The 22,941-nt window shown below is 37.6% G+C and overlaps 1 protein-coding gene across 1 annotated transcript; it reads left to right on the top strand.

Moving 5' to 3' along the window:
• Nucleotides 1–406: 406 nt before the first annotated feature.
• Nucleotides 407–22,389, top strand: LOC118718765 (zinc finger X-chromosomal protein-like). The gene is made up of 7 exons (XM_036437612.2): nt 407–512; nt 4,612–5,175; nt 17,277–17,426; nt 17,855–17,992; nt 18,918–19,064; nt 20,022–20,162; nt 20,948–22,389. The coding sequence occupies exons 1-7, from the start codon at nt 452–454 to the stop codon at nt 22,129–22,131; spliced, it is 2,385 nt and encodes a 794-aa protein (XP_036293505.1). The 5' UTR covers nt 407–451; the 3' UTR covers nt 22,132–22,389.
• The last annotated feature ends 552 nt before the right edge of the window (nt 22,390–22,941 follow it).

Below are 22,941 nucleotides of genomic sequence, written 5' to 3'. Positions count from 1 at the left end.
TCCCCTTAATTTACTAACAGTGTTAAAGTTGAATCTGAAAGAGTCATTAAACTGCTGATAGAAAGGATGCCAAGAGGCAGTGGAAGTTTTTTGTAGTGAAAGAAATTTTCTTTATATTAATCTGAATGATGCTAATACAAATTTACATAAAGAAATTAAGTTCAATACTTAAGATTTGTGTACTTAATGTAAGTAATACTATAACACAGTGATTAAAACAAACAAAAAAAAACCTGTTGTTAACCTAGTTGATTTAACTGCCCTGCCTTATAATACAGCTTTCCTTGCTGAAAATCAGTATGTTCCCTTGATAGGTTTTGATGAATTAAGAAATTTGAGCATTTCAGAAATAAAAATATCAATGATAACATTTTTAACAAGTGACATAAAAAGTTAATGTTGGTATACTTTATTCTAGTTTAGGAGCTGTGACTAATGAGAATCAAAGACCATGGATGAAGATGAAATTGAATTGCAGCCACAAGAACCAAATTCATTTTTTGATGAAATAGGTATATCTATTTTTTGGATTGTTCTACTTTCCATCTGCCAAATAAGCACTTGCTTGTCAAGTGCATGAATTATGATATCTTTTATTGACTCGTACTTAAGTATCTTATTATCTTGTTTAAAATCCTATTGCCAAAATAATTAGTAACACCATTAACATCAAAATCTTAAATTATCTTTAGTAATTCTTATCTTCTGAAGTTATACCACTAAGTCCAGAGAATATTGATAAGTTATTTTGAAAGTGTTTCCTGTTTAGTTTTGTTTGTATATGTTTTTCATTGTTACCAAAATACATAGCTACAAATTTACCAGTTTATTACCTTATAGTTATGTAGGTCTGAAGTCCAGATATAGTGTAATTGTAGTTCTTAAAATGTGTACAGTTTTACAGAGTTAGAATCAAGGTGTTGATGGCTGCATCCCTGCCTCTGAGAATCCTCTTTTAAGATATTCAGACTTTTTTGAGCAAATTTAGTTCCTTGTGATTTTAAGGTAGAAATTCTTATTTCTTTACTATTACAAATTTATTTATTTATTAATTATTTATTTTTTTGCCTCTAGAGGCTGCCCTTATTGGTTTGCATTTGGCCCTCAGTGACAAAAGTGAGTTTTGAGTTTTTTGGACATTCCCATCTACCACATCTTTCCTCCAACCAGAAGCCCACCCAAGATAATCTACCTATCTTACATGAATAACCTTAATTACATCTGCAGATTTTCTTCCTTAAAAAAAAAAAAAAAAATCTTCATCCAAGGATACCTTTCTATTGATTTTTTACAGGGAGAGAAGTGGGGGTTTGGGGAAAAGAAACATAGACGAGAGAGAGAAATCTTATCCCGTTGCCTCCCCTATGTGCCCTGACTGAGGGGTTTGAACCACAAACCACAATCTAGGTATTATATATGCTCAGACTGGGAATCAAACTCCCTACCTTTTGTTATATGGGACGATGCTCCAAATGATCACCTGGATGGAGCTTCAGGGTGCTGTTTTGGAGTGTGTGTGGGTGTATGTGTATATTTATGTCAGATAACATATTTATAAGATCTAGGAATTAGGGCTTGGATATCCTTGAAGGACCATTCTGTCTACCATTGTCTGTGCATGTGTTTAAACAGTTATTGCTTTTCCTGAAGTTCTCAGATTTAATATCCAGTATTTTTATCTGAAATTAAGCAACTCAAAAATCCCAAATATATTCTGGTTTCTAGTTAATTAAGTACTAGAGACCCGGTGCATGAAAATTTGTGTACTGGGAGAGGATCCCTTAGCCAGGCCTGCCCCCCTCACAGTTGGGAGCCCCCAGGGGAGGCAACTGGGCAGATCAGGGGAAGGCCTGATCAAGTGAGGCCCAGTGTATAAAATTTGTGCATAGGGGACGGGACCCTCAGCCTGACCTGCACCCTCTCCAATCTGGGAGTCCTCAAGGGAACCCTCTCCAATAGGGAGACCTGATGGCTTAGGCACAATCCCCATGGTTTTCTGCTCTCTGTGGCATCTGGCTGCTCCATATCTACTGCTCAGAGGCTCTGAGATAGGGGTGGGATGCTTGCCTTGTCACCATGGCGACAATACCAGTGTCCTTCTCCAGCCCTTTGTGTGTGCATGTTACCCAGAGGCCCTCTACAACTGGGGTGGGACACATCACTGTCTAGAGGCCCTCCGTGGCTGGTTAGAATGCTTCCACCAGGCCACTCATGCAGCATGCTCTCAGCAGCCACAACCCCAGAACTGTGGGACTCCAGAGGGGCTGAGGGAACTGGGCACCACCATCTTGTGTCTGTGGGTGCCACCATCTTTGTGACAGAGTGATGGTTAATTTGTATATTACCCTTTTGTTAGGGGTATTTTAGAAATCTAGTAAGAGTTGTGAAGTCACATACTGATTTTTTTCTAGGACATTCTTTTTGCAGCTAATCTTCCTTTCTAGTTTTAACTTTTTTTCCTTTTTTCCATACATAAAGGCTGAGAACTTCTCAGTTGCTAAGTCCTGCTCATTTTTTTTTTTTTTCAGTTCTTCCTACAATTTAGCATTTTTTTCTTTGTATTTCACTTAAGCTATACGAAGAAACCAGGCCACATCTTCAGTTCTTTAGTAAAATATCAACTTAGTTAATATACTTAGTTATACTTTTTGCCTTCCACATAATTGCAGGGTACAATTTTATTGAGACATCTGTTACAACATAACAAGGATATTTCCATCAGTTTTCAGTATCATGTTTCTAATTTGCTATTAAGCCCTAACAGTGCTTTTAAAGACTAGATTGCTATTGAGTCTGTGTATGACAGCTTAGTTATTCTATTAAATTCATGTAGGATTTCTCTACCTTGGTCATTTCTTCTGAGTTCTCACTGGCATGAATTGTTAATGCCATATTTCTACTAATGTTTTACAATAATAAATTATCAGATTCCAAAGTTCTTTCACACTTTTTAGGTGATATGTCCATCAATACTGAATTTTGTGATACCAAAATCTTTATTCATTTCTAATACTGCACCAAAAATGAAACAAAATTAGCAGTTTAAAACAACAAAATTATTGTCTCTCAGTTTCTGTAAGTCAGACAACTATCATGGTATAACAGCTATCTCCTGTAAATTTTATATGGCTGAAATCAAGATGTCAGCATGATGTTTTGCGACTCTAGAGATTAATCTGATTCCACGCTAATTCATATAGTTGCTGAAATCACGATTTGGCCAAGTCCCAATATTCTTCTGTTATTAGTACAGTTCTGATTATTGCTCCCTGTAGGTGCTTGTGTTCTTTCTATGTTTTCCATGAGACCCCTTTTAACAGTAGTTGGTCTCTCTCAGACTTAAAATTCTGTTTCAACTCTGATGCTAGGTTGAGGAAGTTCTATGCTTTAAGGATTCATTTGATCAGATTAGATCTACCAAATTATCCTATATAATAATCCTATATAAGGAATTCAACCAGAGTGTGCAGGACTGTCTAACGACTGCAACTCCTCCCTCTGGCTGGCTTGGCCCTAGTGTCCTTGATTGGGGCAGTCTGGCTAGACCACAACCATGCATGAATTTGTGCAATGGCCCTGTAGTCCAGGATAATAGCCCTATCTTATGATTTATAACCTTACTTAAACCTGCAACTACTCATTGCATAAGCCATAAGGTGACAGATATAATGTGATAATAATTCCATAGATTAGGACAAAGTTAATCAAAGGTTCAGGCCTTGACAGGTTTCTCCCTACTGAGAGTCACATGCTATGCAAACAACTGTGTGGTCTTGAAGTTATTTAATATCACAGGATCCTATAGATTTACCTCTACCTTCATTCCTAACTGAAGAGTGGATTAGAATAGAGTTTCTTTTATTCTGAGGAACTGCCTGAGGAGGATAGGAAGAGGATGGACGGAGAGTATTTTATCTTGGTGAAATTAGGGTGTGTCCTGCTCTAATTAACTTTATCTTCCCTTTTTTGCACTTTTGCACTTTTGTTTTATCTATCCACAGGGCTCCTTGCATTTTTGTTTTATCTATCCATAGGGCTCCTAATCATTTGCTTTTCCCTTTACTCCTTATATTTGGCTTTCTATTTAAGTTATGTTTCAATCCTTTTATGCCCTAAATTCAAAGGGTAATTTCTAAATTTCTCATCATTATATTGTACTAGAATAGAATGGTAAGATTATAAAGGCTGAAAGAAAAAATGAAAAAAAATAATTCTAAATGATGAAAAGAAGAAAACTGATGTGTGAAGGAGTTGGAATAAAAAGGAAGAAAAACCTAAATCTGAAGGAAAATGGTTTTTTAAAATTTTTATTGTGTTACTTAGTTAATGTACGTTCTTAGATTTTATCCTAGTTGCCTGGAAACTTTTTATGTTAGTGCTCTAAATTTTTTCCCCCCTGAATAATCTTCTGTAACTGTTCCATATTTTTTGTTTTTCTGTATTTCTTTAATGATTCAAAAATAGGTTCCCTTTTTCTTTAATCTATTTCAATATTTGAGAAAGCTGAGGATGTGGCCTATCTTCTGGATGCAAATTAAACATTTACTTCATTTTAGATAGTCATGCATGCCTATCTGAAATTTGTCATTTTAATTTTTGTTTTTTTTTAAGGAATTGATGCTACATACATGGATGGTGATCAAATTGTTGTGGAAGTTCAAGAAACTGTTTTTATTTCAGATGTTGTGGATTCAGATATAACTGTACATAACTTTGTTCCTGATGACCCAGACTCAGTTATAATCCAAGATGTTATTGAGGATGTTGTTATTGAGGATGTTCAGTGCCCAGATATCTTAGAAGAAGCAGATATATCTGAAAATATCATCATTCCTGAGCTTTATTCAGATGTAATCGAAGAAATTTCTTTAGCACATTGCACAGTCCCAGATGATGTTTTAGCTTCCGACATTACTTCAGCCTCAATGTTTATGCCAGAACACCTCTTGACAAGTGAATCTATACGTGTGTCTGACATTGGATATATTGAACACATTGTTCATGATAGTATAGTAGAAGCAGAAATCGTGACTGATCCTCTGACAACTGATGTAGTTGCAGAAGAAGTATTGGTAGCAGATTGTGCCTCTGAAGCAGTCTTAGATGCCAACGGGATCCCTGTGGACCAGCACCATGGTGATAAAAGCAACTGTGAGGACTTCCTTATGATTTCCTGTAAGTCTTGGGGTACAGTAATTGTTTAAGGTCTCTTCTTACCACATCAGGATAGTATTTTTATGACTTACTAAGATAAATTTTATAAGTTTGTGAGCATTGTTGTTTTATTAGTTTGGATCCTGTAAGATGAGCTATAATTAAGAAAAGTTAAATGGTACAAAGTAAAGTACCATTTTTACTATTCAAGGATGGAGGAATTGATTAGGAAGATAAAAGCTGAGAAGAACAGAAATCAAGAAAGATGTGTCTAGGCTGTAACCTACATAATCAGAATTACCACGGAAACTTGAAAGGATTTCAGCTTAGAAAAATAACTTTTGTCTTTATTATACAGTCAATTCTGCAGGTTTTTTTTTCTCTAACAGTATATCTTTGAAAATAATCATTTTTAAAACATAAATTCATGATTTTTTACAGAGAGGAAATGAGAGGGATAGAGAGCCAGAAACACTGAGAGAGAATCATCGATCAGCTGCCTTCTGCACACCCCTACTGGTGATGTGCCCGCAACCAAGGTACATGCCCTTGACCAGAATCAAACCTGGCACCTTTCGGTCTGCAGGCTGACGCTCTATCCACTGAGCCAAACCGGTTTTGGCTATTTTTTTCTTTTTTAAATTGACTGTTAGAGACAATGGAAAGGAGGGAAGGAGAGGAAGAGAAAGAGAGAAACATTGATATGAAAACTCCAGCAAGAACTATTGAATGTCACTGCTAATAAGGCAGAAGGGCAAACAGTCATTATTCTATCTAGTAAAAGAATAATATGCAAATTCCATCACTCCAACATACAAGATGGCTGCCCCCATGTGGTCAAAGATTCTGCCCCGATGTAGACACAAGATGGCCTGTAGGGAGAGCAGTTGGGGGGACCAGACCTACAAGGAAGGGCAGTTAGGGGTGACCAAGCTGGCAGGGGAGGGCAGTTAGGGGCAAAAAGGCTAGTAAGGGAGCAGTTAGACATCAATCAGGCTGGCAGAGGAGGGGTTAGGGAGTGATTAGGCTGGCAGGCAGAAGCTGTTAGGGGCAATCAGAAAGGCAGGCAGGCAAGCAGTTGGGAGTCAGCAGTTCTGGATTGTGAGAGGGATGTCTTACTGTGATTGTTTCGACCTGATCATACATGGATTGGGCCTAGACGGGCAGTCAGACATCCCTCAAGGGATCCCAGATTGAAGAGGTTGGGCTGTTGGGGGTTAGTGAGTCCTCAGGCTGGGCTGAGGGACACAGCCCCTAGTGTACAAATTTCATGCACTGGGTGTCTAGAATATAATGAAAGGCTAATATACAAATAGACCAAACTGCTGAATAACTGAACAACCAAACATCTGGTCGCTTTGACATATGCTGGCCACCACGGGACGTGTGCAGAACATGGCAGGCATTGGCAGTAGGCAACGGAGTGCCTAACATGACAAGTGTCAGAAACAGCGGATTGGTGGAGCATGTGAGCAAGGGCACCAGACCAAGACAGGGTGCTGGTCTCTGTCATGGGGATGAGCCTCTGATGGTTACTGAAAATTCTTTGCTCATCTGTGCCATGGTCCTGACTGGCACTCGCACCTACTGCTGTTGCCAGCCCCATTTGCACCTACTGCTGGTACTGGTGCCTCTGCTCACACCACTGCTAGCATCCGGCACCAACCCCAATTGCTCAGTGCTGTCATCAGGTGCAAGCCATAGCTGCTGGCTCGGATTGCCCCTCAGGATTTCTCCTCCTCCCTCTGCTCCTGAGGAGCAATCAGGGCAGCACCTGCCACTTGCACTTGTTGATGGTGCTGACCCCACTTGCACCTGCTGCCAGCATTGGCCCCAGTTGCTCTATGCTGTCAGTGTCTGCAAGTGGGGCCAGTGCTGTCAGTACATGGGAGCGGCAGCAGCTGTGATGTCAGCAGACAGGGAACTGGAGGGGACATGGATGGAGAGGCTGGGTAGGGTTCAGAGGATGGGCCAAGACCCAACTCTGTGCCCATCGAGGCCTCACAGCCCACAGTTCCTTTTAAGGAGCACAAATTTGTGTACTGGGCCCCTAGCCCTATATAATTCTATATAATAAAAGTGTAATATACAAGTTGACTGAATGTCAGAATGCCCAGTTGTTGGAGGGGTGGGGCTGGTGAGCAGGTGGCACCAAGCCAGCCAAGGCCTGTGCTAGTGGGTTAAGGGAGGGGATGGTAATGGGAAATGGGATAGGCGGCAGCAACCAGCCGTGACTGAGGGGCAATGGTGGGAATAGGGCTGTGCCAGCTGGCTGGTGGTGTTCCCTGATCACCTGCCTGGTCACCTCTTGCAGAGGGAGGCCACTGGTGGGGGCGGCAGCGGGGTGATGGGGATGACATCATCTCCTGATTGCCCTCCTGGTCACCTTCGCAGAGGGAGGCCAGACTGTGGCTTAAGCTGTCAGTAGGACATCTGAAAACCCCTGAACTGTGAGAGGGTGCAGGCCAAGCTGAGGAACTGAGTGCACAAATTTTCTTGCACTGGCTTGTAGTAGCTGTTATAACAGTAAAACTTACGAAAATTTTTGGAATGAGATGTCCATGGGAGCTTTGTAAAACTGAGACATTCTGGAGAAGCCTATTTAATAAAAGTATAATATGCAAATTGACCACCACCAACACACAAGATCGCTGCCCCATGTGATCAAAGATGGATGCCCTCATGTGGACACAAGTTGGCCAGCAGGTGAGGGCAATTGGGAGGGACCAGGCCTACAAAGAATGGCAGTTGGGAGGGGACCCATGACTGTAGGGCAGGGCAGTTGTGGAGGACCCAGAACTGCAGGGGAGGCTGGTTTTGTTGGACCAGGCCTACCGGGGAGAGTAGTTGCGGGAAGACCAAGGCCTAGAGGGGAGGACAGTTGTGGGGACCAGGCCTACAGGACAAGGTAGTTGGGGTGACCAGGCTTGCAGGGGAGGGCAGTTAGGCATGGATCAGGCAGATGGGAGTGGTTAGGGGGTGATCAGGCTGGCAGCAGAAGCTGGTAGGGACAATCAGGAAGTCAGGCAGGCAAGCAATTGGGAGCCAGCAGTCCTAGATTGTGAGAGGGATGTCCAACTGTTTGTTTAGGCCCAATAGGTTATGGCCTAAACAGGCAGTCGGGAATCCCCTGAGGAGTACCAGAATGGAGAGGGTGCAGGCTGGGCCGATGGACAACCTCCCTCCCAACCCCGTGTATGAATTTTGTGCACTGAGCCTCTTGTTTAAATATAAGAATACAAGGGAGATGCCTATAATAGGGAGAAACCTGACAAGGCCTGAACCTTTGTTTAACCTTAAAGTTCTACCCAAGCAGAAATTAAAAGCTAATGTGGAGTATAAATTACCTAGCTAAATGTTAAATAATTGTGTTTCAACAAACGTACAGACCTTCTGGACAAAATTGGAAGAATTATTGGTTGTATGGAAATCTTGGTCTTGTCAATAGTTGACTACTTAATCAACTTTAGTGGCCATATAAAAATATAATGCTAACTATGAAACTAGCTCACAGAAGTTACTACACAAGGCCCGACCATTGTTGCTCAATGGTTAAACGTCAACCCATAAACCAGGATATCAATCCCCAATAGGGGGTGTGAAGAGATAGCCAATCAATGATTCTCTGTCATTGATGTATTCTCTTTCTGAAATCAATAAAGGCATATTTTCTAAAAAATGCTACTACATAAGACCCACCAAATCATTGGAATGGGAGAATCTGATTTGAAGTGTTGCCAAATTTGAAAGTGTTTTTGTTTCAAAGACACTGTCAAGAAAGTGAAAAGTTAACTTAGAATGGGAGAAAATATTAAAGTATATATCTGAAGGTATGGGAAATAATATATGAAGAACTACAACTGAAAATAAGAAGGCAAACAATGCAATTAAAAGATGGGCAGAGAACTTGAGTAGACATTTTTCCCAAGAATCAACTAAGCACATAAAAGACACAACATTGCCCTAACCAGTTTGGCTCAGTGGATAGAGTGTTCGTTTGCGGACTCAAGGGTCCCAGGTTCAGTTCCATACTGGGGCATGTATCTTGGTGGCGGGCACATCCCCAGTAGAGGAGGTGCAGAAGGTAGCAGATTGATGTTACCCTCTCATCAATGTTTTTAATTATCCCTATCTCTTTCTCTCGATAAAAAAATCAGTAAAAAATACACATCATCATTAATTGTGGGATGTAAATAAAAACTAATGAGATATGACTTAACACACTAAAATAAAGTAATAAAAATGGAAAGTAATAATTATTGGTGGAAATAAGAAATTTTGTTGTTACTTTAGAAAAATTTGGCAGTTATTTCAAAAGTTAAACCTAGACTTACCATGTTACCCAACTATATATATCAATATCTAAATAGATGCTTACATATATATTCATATATATATACATACACTGTGTAGTTCCCAGAGAATTGAAAACATACACTTTTACAACAGTTTTTACACAAATGGTCACATTAATCCTAATAGATATAATGTTGAAACAACCCTGATGCTCATCAGTTGATTAGTTTTTAAAAATGTCATATCACCATACAATAGTCTGTTATTTGCCATAGAAATGTGAATGCTACAACATGGATGAATTTTGAAAAATGTTATTAATATGTAAAATATTTAGAATGGTTGTAGCTATAAACAAAAAATAGATTAGTGTTTGCCTAATCTAATTTGTGGGATTGGTTAGGGAAAGAGGTTAACTAAAGAATGCAGAGGTATCTCTCTGGGTGATGGAAATATCCTGGAAGTAGAGAGAGATGATTGTTGAATAACTATCAACTGCATAAAAACTACTGAATTACAGTTTACACACTGTAAAAGGATAAATTATGGTTTGTGAATTTTATCTCAATATTAAAAAAGAATGATTAATTAATTGAGACAATTGTTATAAAAATTAATAATAATAAAACAACCAAATTAATAATAATAAACAAACCAATCACAGTTAATGTAAGTGAGCTTTAAGGTAGATAAACAATTACATGGCCACTCATTTCAAAAACCACCTGGCCAGTGTGGCTTCAGTCCATGCCTACTGAAGAATAAGATTTACCTGAGTTACAGGTCCTATCCCTGTCAACCAGTGAATGTATCTCTAACTTAAGTCTCCCTCCCTCCTTCCTTTCTTCCATTCCTCTCTTCTTCCCTTCCTCCTTCCCTCCCTCCCTTCCACTGTCTACAAAGCAATGGGAAAAAATATCCTCAGATGAGGATTAAACAAAAAACAAAAAACAAAGTGTCATAAAATAGTGCAACAGTGGGTGAAAATTCTGATTAAATTATGGCCAGTTTTATATTCATCTAATTTACTCTTCAAGCCTAAATTATAGATAAGTCATAAGTTTTTCAGAAATTTAGAGACCTATGAGAGCAAACAAAAAATCATTAGAAGGGATTTAAGAATTTAAAAATTGGTAAAATGACTGATAGTAAGTTTTTGAAATAAAAGGACCAAACAGTACATTAAGATTATGCAACAAAAGGCAACTGTTTACAAAACATTAACTATAAAATATTTCTGATAACATGATATGTTTGTTGCTTTCTTATCTTTTATAACAGACAATAGAAATTGTCTTCAAAATATGATTACAAATTTTTACTAGTTTTATATATTTTTGTTTAAATGGGCATGAATTTTAAAATGTTTTTTCTTGAATTCATAGACATTGACTTGAACATTAAACAGATGAATGTTGAATAGTTTCTATGTGTTTGGCAATGTGGTAGGCTATTGGGATCTTTAAACAAAACATGGTAGTTTCTTTCAAGTTAACTGTGTTCAAATAGTGGTATAATTGATTACAAAGTACAGAAGCCAAAGATTAGACTCTGAGGTTTGCTGCATAAACTGGTAAGGGAAAAGAAGCACTGGTAAAGAAATGAAGAAGCATGGCCAGTGTAGTAGGAAAGAGGTTGAATCACAGAATCCAACTGTAGAAAATGAGGCATAGATGATAATGAATATCTGTCAAATGTTGTTACTAATGACAAATTAAATGTGTCCTGAGTGATATTGGTGAATACTTTTGGTGAAGTCATGGGCAATAGCCTATTGAAGATTGTTTAGAGAAAGTGCAATGAGCCGAAACCGGTTTGGCTCTGCGGACTGAAAGGTCCCAGATTTGATTCTAGTCAAGGGCATGTACACTGGTTGCAGGCGCATCCCCTGTGGGGGGTGTGCAGGAGGCAACTGGTCGATGTTTCTGGCTCTCTATTCCTCTTTCTCCCTTCCTCTCTGTAAAAAAAAACAACAACACCCAATAAAATGTTTTTAAAAATAAAAAGTGGAATGAGAAGAACTGGAGATATGAAACAGTAGCTTGCAAGAAGATGGGAAGGGGTGCTATGCATACACACTTACATACACACACACACACATACACACACACACACAGGGTTTAAGAGAAGGTGGCATTGTTTTCAGAGAAGAGAGAAAATGCTGACATGCTGAAAGGCAGAGGAGGTATTATTTAGTGCTTAAGGAGAGGGATTGGGTTTATTATTATATATATGTACTGTACACCACGCACACACGCATGCGTGCTCGCACACATAAACATATTTCAGAGAGGAAAGGAGAGGAAGAGATAGAAACGTCAGTGATGAGAGAGAATCATTGATCAGCAGCCTCCTGCACATCCCTACTGGGGATGGAGCCCACAACTCAGCAGCATGTGCGCTGACCAGAAATGGCACTGTGAGCTCAAACACTGAACCACATCATCCAGCCAGTTGATTGGTTTTAAATTTTAGGGAGCACAATTAGTTTATAGAACCATGCAATGAAGACAAGATTTCTGGATTTAGTTGTTGCCAGGCAAGTAGAGTGAAATTCAGTAAATTATCTTTTATGGTACTTCATTTCTTAGGGAACTAGAAAGTAAGGTCAATTGAGTAGTTGGTTGGAGTTTCACAAATGTGAAGTAGAATCTTTTCAAGCATTTAAAAATAGACCATTTACATTGGGGGGTTTTTCTTAGGTTGATTTAGTTGAATAGATACAAATATAAAAACTTGCCTCGGGTAGGTTTGTGGTTCTCCAAATCAAATGTGATGAAATGAAAGCTGTGCATAGGAGTTGGAAGAATATACAAGGGGATGGTTAGAATGATTAGTCTTGCAATTAAACTTGTTTTTAAGTGTTTAAACTTGTTTTTATTTATGTGTGTGTCTTTTAAATCCTTACCCAAGGATATATTTTTTCCATTGATTTTTAGGGACAGTGAAGGAAAGAGAGAGTGAGTGAGAGAGATACTGGGAGAGAGACAATGTGGGATTACATCCCACTTCCTAAAACCAGGGTTGGATATTAAACCTACAACCAGAACTTGTGACCCTGTAGTATGAGGGCCAATGCTCTAACCACTAAGGAATACCCACCAGGACTAGTCTTTTAAAGTGGAGTTGGAGCATAATGGAATGAAGACTTGCTTAAACATAAGACACATGGTTGTTTTGGTGGGGACAGGCATGTTGGAAAAGAATCTAAAAGCAGAAGAGTTTGGACAGTTGCTGTAGTGATTTCTATTTTACAAAATATGAAACAAAGAAATTAGTATTATCTTCAGAGATTGGACAAGATTTTTGTGTTTATATGAAATTAAATTAGATAAATTGTAGCTCCTGTATAAATCCAGTATGTCATTGTTTTTTCTTGAAAAATAAAGAATTTTCTCTAGAAGCTTAGAGAAGTGAGGTTTAATAAAAATGACTCTGAGTACAGACATCTTTTTCATTTCTTCCCCTCATCTCTTACTTAGGAGCACACTGGGTATATGTTATGTAATGTGCTTTTATTTTTGGTAATGTGCTTTTATTACATAGTTTAAAAACTACGAAATAAGAGGAAGATCTTTTACAGGCTATTGATAAATATATGTCATTTTCAAGCTTTAAAATGTTTTTCAGTCCTTGGGAATTTATTTTATGGTAATTGATAGTACTTGTTTATAACCACTGCTTACAAACTTGCTAAAGGAGGTCAGCTTTATCATAGAGTGAAACTCCTCAGAGATTAGTTCTCTAAAGAAGTATAGATTTAGTCTTGATTCTCTGAGATTGTTTTGCTAAAACCTTTTTCCGGTAATAGAAACTCAGTTTTAGTTTCATTGCCAGCTTTAGGAAAATACTTCATTCAACTGAATCTTTAAAATATTTAGCTTAAAAAAGTCTAAATACACATTAGACCAGAATTAAGAATACGATGCCTATTTATACCCACAAACTATATTTACAAAACATAGTTAAAGTACTTCATTTTAGATAGCTATGTATTTAGGAAAGATGTATGTTTTTATGAAAGTATGCATGTATTTATCATTGTAAAGAATTTAATTGTCCAAGTTCTTAGAATCTAGATATCCTTAAGCTTTTTTTTTTGTTTGTTTCAGTTTATTGTCCTCACTTGCAAGTTATTAACTCAATCTGCTATTCTCTTACTATTTACCCAAACCCTTGCCTTCTTTTGTGTATATGTTGAAGCCACCACTCATGATTTTTATTTTTTGCATTCGAAGCTCCTGTCCAATTCTCTCCCTCAGAACAACATAGCTATGTTCCTATTAATACACTAGAACCCAGTGCACGAGTTTGTGGATGGGTTGGGTCCAGCCAGCCTGGCCCCAATCAACCCAGGCCTGTCAGGAAGAAGAGATTGCAGCAGGTGGGCCAGCTAGCCACCTCACTCGGAGCTTGATCAGGGCTGGGCTGGCAGGAGAGAGGGCACTTGGGTGATTGTCAGGTGGGAGTGGCAGATTGGGAGTCAGTGGCCAGGAGAGGAGCTGTGGCAGATTGGCTGGCCAGTCCTGCCCCTCATCAGAGTGGGGAGGTCTGCGGGCTGATGGGGTGGTGGGAACCCAGGGGGGTGGGGCTGGTTGGAGGAAGGGGCCACAGGCAGTGGGACTAGCTAGCCCCACCCACTGTTGGGGTAGGGAGGATAATGGGGGGAGCTGGCCAGGGGGAGGGATTATGGGAGGTAGGCTGGCCACCTTTAATATGGCTGGTTTGCTGGCCACAGTGGGTGTCACAGCAACTGGTCATTCTGGTCCTTACAGTGTTCCTGTTGCAGGCTTTTTATCTATAATAATAATCTATAATAATAAAAGTATAACACTGAACCTGCGACCCTTTGGTCCATAGGCTCTATCCACTGAGCCAAATCAGCTAATGCTGTATTTTTACTTTTTAATGTTAGTTTTTTTTAAAAAAATATGTATTTTTATTAATTTCAGAGAGGAAGGGAGACGGAGAAAGAGATGAAATGTCAGTGAAGAGAGCATCATTGATTGGCTGCCTCCTGCGGGCCCCTCACTGGGAATTGAGCCTGTAACCCACCATTGTGCCCTTGATCAGAATTGAACCCGGGACCCTTCATTAGACTGATGGATGCTCTGTCCACTGATAGAGCAAGGAAGTGGGATAAAATATATTAAGCCAAACCAGTTAGAGCTTTATGTCATTTTTTGAAATCCTAAATTCATTTTAATGTTTTATGTAAGAATGCTCTATGTAATTCTATATAAAAATGTTGATTTAGACATATGCATTTGTTGAATCTCTTGTTGAACATAATGAGAAATTTGCAGAAGTATTTTAAATATGTAAAAATCTAAATCATATGTTTATAAGCAAGAATTTAAAACAAAGTTAAGTGGTGGTAAAAACTACTATCGCAGGCTTATTAGCTGAGTTGTGCTTGCATCATGAATATACTCATTTGACCTTTATCAATGGAAACTATCAGTAGTTATACCATTTATTGTCTACCATAACAAATATCATAAGAATATATACATTCTAAAAATACTAGTTTGAATCAGATAAGTCAGTCATTCAACTTATTATTTTTAAATATATTTTTATTGATTTCAGAGAGTAAGGAAGAGGGACAGATAGAAACCTCCAGGATGAGAGAGAATCATGGATTAGCATTCTTCTGCAAATCCCTAACTTGAGATCAAGCCCAAACCTGAACATGTGCCCTTGACCAGAATCAAACCTGGGACCTTTTAGTTTGCAGGTCAATGCTCTATCCACTGAGCCAAACCAGCTAGGGATCAACTTTTCTAAACTTCAGTTTGGTCTATTGTATACAATGTTGACAATATTCTAACACTTTTTTCATAGAATAAGTGAGAGTAGTACATATAGTAATCAAGTATTAGCTTTATTATTAGTTCTATCACACTTAAAAGTAATCATCTGAATTATCTGCTTTACTTTTTTCTTAAATATATATTTTTTATTGATTTTAGAGAGACGGAGAGAGAGAGAAAGAGAGAGAGAACATCAATGATGAGAGAGAACATCAATGATGAGAATCATTGATTGGCTGCCTCCTACCCAGTGGGTATCAAGCTCGAAACCTGGGCATGCGCCCTGTCTGGAAATTGAACTGTGACTTCTTGGTTCATAGGTCAGTGCTAAATCACTGAGCCATGGTGGCCAAGCTGAATTATCTGCTTTTCTATTGGATTATAAACTTAATAAGTCCATGACTTTTCATATATTTCATCCCACTTCCTAGCCCAAAGACTGATTTATAGATATAACTCTGTTAAGATGAGTGAATGTATTAACAAAAGGAGGACAAAATATATCTATTCAGGGGAACACGAGGAAGGAAACGAAAAGCTAAAATGAAAAGTTTGATGAGTGTATTAAAGACAAGTTAAATCAATCACATTTTCTTATCTTTGGTTCTGTTTTCCACTGTGTTTTGCTCTGTCAAGCCACTTGTGTGTAGATCAGAAAAAACATTCCTTTGGTGTTTAATGCACTCAATATCTGTAAGTGTCACTTTTGTTGTGAGTTAGATCATAAGTGGATAGCAGTGAATGAAAAGGTTACATTATGTGGAAAATTTATTTTTCATGTTTATTCCAATAATCTTTTTTCTTTTGGACATTATTTTTTACTTTTGGTAATTTTTCAAATCCTAAGGACAATACTACACTGTTACCTTTGATATACTGATGAAGTTTAAAATATGAAATGCTTTATATTCTCTCAACCTCTATTGTTATGGTTTATGTATGTCTCTATTGATAATTCAGAGCTGTTTTTCCCCTCCAAAAGTGACCTAATCAACCTTCATTAAGGTAGTAAGAATGTCTTTAAAACTACATTGTATTTGTTAGAATGATCCAGATTCACTATTTTTTATAAAGTTGTATATGTTAGTGTATAAAGTGCTTTTTTAATGTTTAAACAGTTTCATAAGAAAATTTATATTCACCATTGCAGTGTACCTTTCTGAAAATCATGTTTTGATATTTTAAAAAATGTACAATTCTAATAGAAACAGGTGAGAAAAAATACTATTAAGAAGTGAAATAAGCCTTTTGGAGAAAGATAAATACGTATCACATGACCACACTCATTAATGAAATATAACAAACAACATAAACTGGTGAACATTAATATATCCAGAGGTAGAGTAACATCAAACAGATGGTCAAACCTCAGAGGGAAAGCAGGTGAAAAAGAACTTGTGTGCATGATATAAGCATAACCAATGGACAAAGACACTTAGTGGAGGGTAAGGGCATGTGCAGGGGTCTGGGGAGAAATCAGTGGAAGAAAATGGAGACATATATAATACTTTAAACAAAAAGAGTTAAAGAAAAGGAATAACACCACCACCCCCCCCAAAAAAAAATGTGGTTGTAACTAAATTAGCTCAAGTTCCACTGGTGATAGTCAAATAAAAATTAAAAAAAAAGAAGCTATGAACATTAGGTAGAATATACTGATAAAGTACTTAAGTAAGATCAGTGTTTGCTGATATTGCTACTAGGATATTCTGCCCAAGATTTTTGAGAATATAATGATGTATATACCTAATGGATATAATATGTCATTTCATGACTTTTGTTAGTTTTCAAGGTTGCCAGGTATTTTCTTTAAGTAAAGTGTTTTTTACTTTAATATCTCCTCCCACTTTGATTAGACTTTCAAAATGGGATCATTGATTCTTCTACTTTCTAAATAGTCCAGTTATATATGAGTCAAGTTAAATATTTTGTTTTTAAAAAGAACTTTTGAAAATGGTAATATTTTATTTAAGAATCTTATTATTATTGTATGTTTTTTTCATTTTTTAGTAGATGATACTGGTAAAATAGAACAGAATGTTTCCTCTGGAATGGTCATGGACACAGAGTCAGAAATAAGTTCTTTGAAAGTGGATGACACTTGTCCTGAAGTCATTAAAGTGTACATTTTTAAAGCTGACCCTGGAGAGGATGACTTAGGTAAGATGAAACCCTTAGTAGATATATTCATATATTCCATTCAAACACATCAACCTGATTACTTAGATGAGAACAGTTACATTTTTTTTAGGATAATTTATAAAACAGATTTTCACTATAATGTAAAAGCATAATATGTTAATTAGACTGGACGTTCTTCTGTACGACCTTCTGTATGAAGCCTGGCCTATGAGGGAAGCCGGAGTCCTGGATGTCTGCAGGGGCTGGAAGGAAGCCCGGGTCACAGGTGCCAAAAGGAAGCCGGTTCCAGCAGTTGAGGGAAGGAAGGCCTACTCTTGCACGAATTTCATGCATTGGGCCTCTAGTCCTAATATAAATGTGTTGGAAGAGGTTATTATTTGTTAAAGTGAAACCAAGTAAAATTAAGTTTTCACCTAAGTTCTTGTACTTGTCATCTTTCCTGCTAGGTGGCACTGTGGACATCGTGGAAAGTGAACCAGAGAATGATCATGGGGAATTACTTGACCAGAATAGCAATATTTGTGTGCCAAAGGAAAAAATGGTTTACATGACCGTCAGTGACTCTAAGCAAGAAGATGATTTAAGTAAGTAGGTCACCTTTTTATGGGAGACTGTTTTATATTTCTATATGCTTTTTAATTTAACCCTTTGCACTCCGCTGTCCCCTCTCAGGGGACATCGGAATTCTAGCATATCACTCGGATGTCCCCTCTCAGGGGACATTGCAGTTTATTAGTGATTACGGGGAATTGAGTTAATTCAACACACGTGTCCGCCGCAAAGTAGCGTCGAGTAGCTGGTAGCCAATGTCCAGAATGGTTCGGAGTGCAAAGGGTTAAAATTCAACCATATTTGAAGAAAATGAGCAGCAATATGTAGGCATATTTTATGTTCCTTATGCTGTATTTTCAAAAAAATATATCAACTACATTTAATGTATGTTTAGTATTTTACTTAAAACAAATTATAGTAAGGGCAAAATGAAATGATTTGTTCCAATTTTTAGATTATTTACTACCCTATTTAATAAGGGAATATGCTAATAGACCGCCGTACTCTCACAAAGATGGCGGAATCCACAGTCACAAGATGACAGCACCACTCTCCTCAGCTCTGCTGGGGCCACTGCCACTTCACATGCCTGCCTCTGGAGTCCCCCTCTTCCCTCAACCCCCCCAGCCGCCCAGGGCTGCCCAAGGTTCAGGTAACCAGGACAAGCTGAAGCTTGCACTGCTGGCAGTGGCAACAACAGAGGTGTGATGGGGGTGTCGCCTTCCCCTGATTGCTGGGTCTCCTGTTCCTGAGGGCTCCCAGGCTGTGAGAGGGAGCAGGCCAGGATGTGGGAACCCACCTCCAGTGCATGAGCACTGGGCCTCTAGTATGAAAATAATGTTCTAGGTATGTAACATTTGAATCTTTTCTGTTTGTCTTTTAACTGTATTCAAATAAGAGATTGTGGCATACCTTTTACAAACCTTGTCTTAAAAGTGTTGTTAATTTTCTCTTTAGATGTTGCAGAAATCACTGATGAAGTTTATATGGAAGTGATTGTAGGAGAGGAGGATGCTGCTGCTGCTGCTGCTGCTGTGCATGAACAGCAAATTGATGACAGTGAAATAAAAACTTTTATGCCTGTAGCATGGACAGCAGCTTATGGTAAGTGACACACTAATTAGAACAATTCCTGGTTCTTAAACATAAATTATTATTGGAAAATAGGTTTAGGTTTCAGAAATATGAAGTACCAGGACAGTGATTTAAGAAAAAATAGAGGAAGCTCATATGTTAATTAAAGGCTCAGTGCACGAAATTCCTGTACTGGTAGACCCTAGTGGCTGCTGGTTGCTGGCCAAGTACTCTCTCCCTTTCCCTGGTCAGGCTAGCTCAGGTGAACTTCCAGATGAACTCTCAGTCAAGGGGACAATTTGCATACTGTGCTTTTATTATATAGAAAGTTTTTTCTTTAATAACAATTTTTTTCATGCCTATTTTATGTAAAATATACTTAGGCTTTCAGCCTGAAATTTTTAATCTTGATTGTAGCTGGGACATGACTTTACAATTTTGAATCATAATGAGGTATGTTTATGGAAAATGATGCTAGATTTAGCAGTTGGGTAATTCCTACAGTCTTCTATATAAACTAGAGGCTCAGTGCACGAAATTCATATATTCATTGTGGGTGGGGGGGTCCTCTCTTAGCCCAGCTTGTGCCCTTTTGCAGTCCAGGAGCCCTTGGGGGATGTCCAACTGATTGCTTAGGCCTGCTCCCCATGGGCCTAAGTCATCAATTGGACATTCTTAGCACTGCTGCAGAGGCAGGAGAAGCTCCCTCACCTGCCATTGCCCTCACCTGCCATGATCCTGGCTTCTGACTGAGCAGCGCTCCCCACGTGGAAGTGCACCGACCACTCAGCTCCTGTGTTGAGTGTCTGCCCCCTGGTGGTCAGTGTGTATTATAGTGATCATTAGCTTTTTATTATATAGGATGTATACTCATAAAATTCATTAACTAGCGAGGAAATTTCATCATTCATAAATATCATGACTTTAATTCTTATAGTTATAATGAAAGAATTCTGTATAATTTTATATTTTAATGCTTATTGTTAGATGATAATTCTGACGGAATTGAAAACCAGAATGTCACTACAAGTGCCCAATTACACATAGATGAGTCTGTTGGACTTGGCAGACTGTCTAAACAAAAACAAAAGAAAAGGAGAAGACCTGATTCCAAGCAGTACCAAACAGGTGAGGGCACACAAGTTCCACAACACAGTGTGTTTTGTGAGCTCTCAGATAAAATTAGTATGTATCTATAAAAGTTTTATAATGGCATTTTAACTGCTAAACTACATGTAGCTTTTATGTTTTGAATTGACAAATATAATTTTAAGAATTTGGTGATATTCAGGAATGATTTCCTTGAATAAAAAGAAATCATTTTTGGAACAGACATTCAGGAAAAAATCAAAACCTTAGGTTATTTTAGTGGAAATAAAATAAAATTCCTAAAGTATGTTAGTTAACTTTCAGTGGATAATTTTAAAGAATCTGTTATTGACAGTATAAGCAGGCATCACTTATAGAGGAGGAAGACAAATAATTTGGTTATTTATTGGGCCTATTCCTTTCCTGAAATTGTTTTGTATACTTATTTGCATATTAAAATTTTCATAGTAGTGGTTGAAATTTAAGTTAGCATAAATTTGTCTTGGAGTAAAGAAGGTTGTAATGTTGAACTCTTTTTCTATGAATTATTTTCAGTAGATATCTAAATTTATGTAGCTTTAAATTAGTACTTTATTTCTTTTAATCTGGGAGTGAGATTGTTACAGACTGAAGTTTTTGGAACAGATTCTGTTTATTAGTAGACTACTATATTTATTTTTGTTGACACAATAAAGAAATGCTAATCTGATTTAGGAGTGCTTATTCATCCAATTATGTTTGAAATAGACACTTTATAGTTTTGTGGAAATCAAAATAGAACTTGGTTTGATGTCTCATGTGCCTTTCTTTTTTTTTTTTTTTAGCAATTATAATTGGCCCTGATGGACAACCCATAACTGTCTATCCTTGCATGATTTGTGGGAAAAAATTTAAGACCAGAGGTTTTTTGAAAAGGCACATGAAAAACCATCCGGAACACCTTGCTAAAAAGAAGTACCACTGTACTGACTGTGATTTCACTACCAATAAGAAGATAAATTTACATAACCACCTGGAAAGCCACAAGCTGACCAATAAGACAGAGAAGAACATTGAATGCAATGAATGTGGGAAACATTTCCCTCATTCTGGAGCTTTATTTACTCAGAAAATGGTGCATAAAGAAAAAGGAACCAACAAAGTGTATAAGTGTAAATTTTGTGACTATGAAACAGCTGAACAAAGGTTATTGAAACGCCATCTTTTGGCAGTCCACAGCAAGAACTTTCCTCATATTTGTGTGGAGTGCGGTAAAGGTTTTCGTCACCCCTCAGAGCTCAAAAAGCACATGCGAATCCATACTGGGGAGAAGCCATACCAATGCCAGTACTGTGAATATAAGTCTGCAGACTCTTCTAACTTGAAAACGCACATAAAAACTAAGCATAGTAAAGAGACACCATTCAAGTGTGACATTTGTCTTTTGAATTTTTCAGATATCAAAGAGTTGAAGCAACATGCTCTTATTCACCAAGAACGCAAAACACACCAGTGTTTGCATTGCGACCACAAGAGTTCAAACTCAAGTGATTTGAAACGACATATAATTTCAGTTCACACAAAGGACTACCCCCATAAGTGTGATATGTGTGATAAAGGCTTTCATAGGCCCTCAGAACTTAAGAAACATGTCGCTGCCCACAATGGTAAAAAAATGCACCAATGTAGACATTGTGACTTTAAGATTGCAGATCCATTTGTTCTAAGTCGCCATATTCTCTCAGTTCACACAAAAGATCTTCCATTTAGGTGTAAGAGATGTAGAAAGGGATTTAGGCAACAGAATGAGCTTAAAAAGCATATGAAGACACACAGTAGCAGGAAGGTGTATCAGTGTGAGTACTGTGAGTATAGCACTACAGATGCCTCAGGCTTTAAACGACATGTTATTTCCATTCATACAAAAGATTACCCTCACCGTTGTGAGTACTGCCAGAAAGGATTCCGGAGACCTTCGGAAAAGAACCAGCACATAATGCGGCATCATAAAGAACTTGGTCTGCCATAATGATACTTGAACAGATGTTTGTGAAGATGCTGGCCTTGAAGCAGAAAATTCATTTTAAAGCCAGTCAGTCTCACATACAGAACTGTACATTGATTTATGGTATGTGCAAATGGAATATTACTTCTAGTTGACTTTTTTACATTTAATACCAGAGGGTGTTCTATATCCTATTAGTTTGTTTAATGAGAGAAAAGTAGCAACAATCAGGTTGCCTTTATTTAAATAATACCTTATTCTATTTTTTTAAGTCTTAGAAATCTTACTATTTATTTAACTATTTACTTTATTTACTTTGATGGTACTCTTTTAAAAGTGAGAATGCATACAATTGGTAACTCTAAGAATGGTCATTTGACATTTCACTACTGAGTTTTTTTTATATTAAATAGAAATATTTGCTAATTTAAATGGGAGATACTTTTAGGTTTAATTGACATATGAAAGTCATTCCTAATATTTTTCAGACCACATGACGATGAAACTTTTTTATGATAACGTTAGTATGTTTGCAATTAATTTTCACTTAGTTGAGAAGACAAAATATGCTTTCTTTGACTTCTTTTGTACTGTTTACATTCTGTCAGTACAAAACACTTTTAGAAGATCTTATTGAAATGTATTGAGTATTCCTATTTTAGAGAGGCTGTATTCTACGAATAAGACTTACTGTGAACTGAATTTTGAGTTAACTTTTGACTCAGGATATTTTGCAATTTGGTGTTTAAGTGGACCTTAACTTTTACATGTGCTTTTATGTTGCTTATTTTACCTATGTAAACATACAATACCAAATTTAAGTCTATAGTATTA

The sequence above is a fragment of the Pipistrellus kuhlii genome, unplaced genomic scaffold (assembly GCF_014108245.1).
Source record: "Pipistrellus kuhlii isolate mPipKuh1 unplaced genomic scaffold, mPipKuh1.p scaffold_m20_p_144, whole genome shotgun sequence".
In the NCBI taxonomy this organism is placed as follows: domain Eukaryota; kingdom Metazoa; phylum Chordata; class Mammalia; order Chiroptera; family Vespertilionidae; genus Pipistrellus; species Pipistrellus kuhlii.
This window is presented reverse-complemented; position numbering and strand designations above follow the sequence as displayed.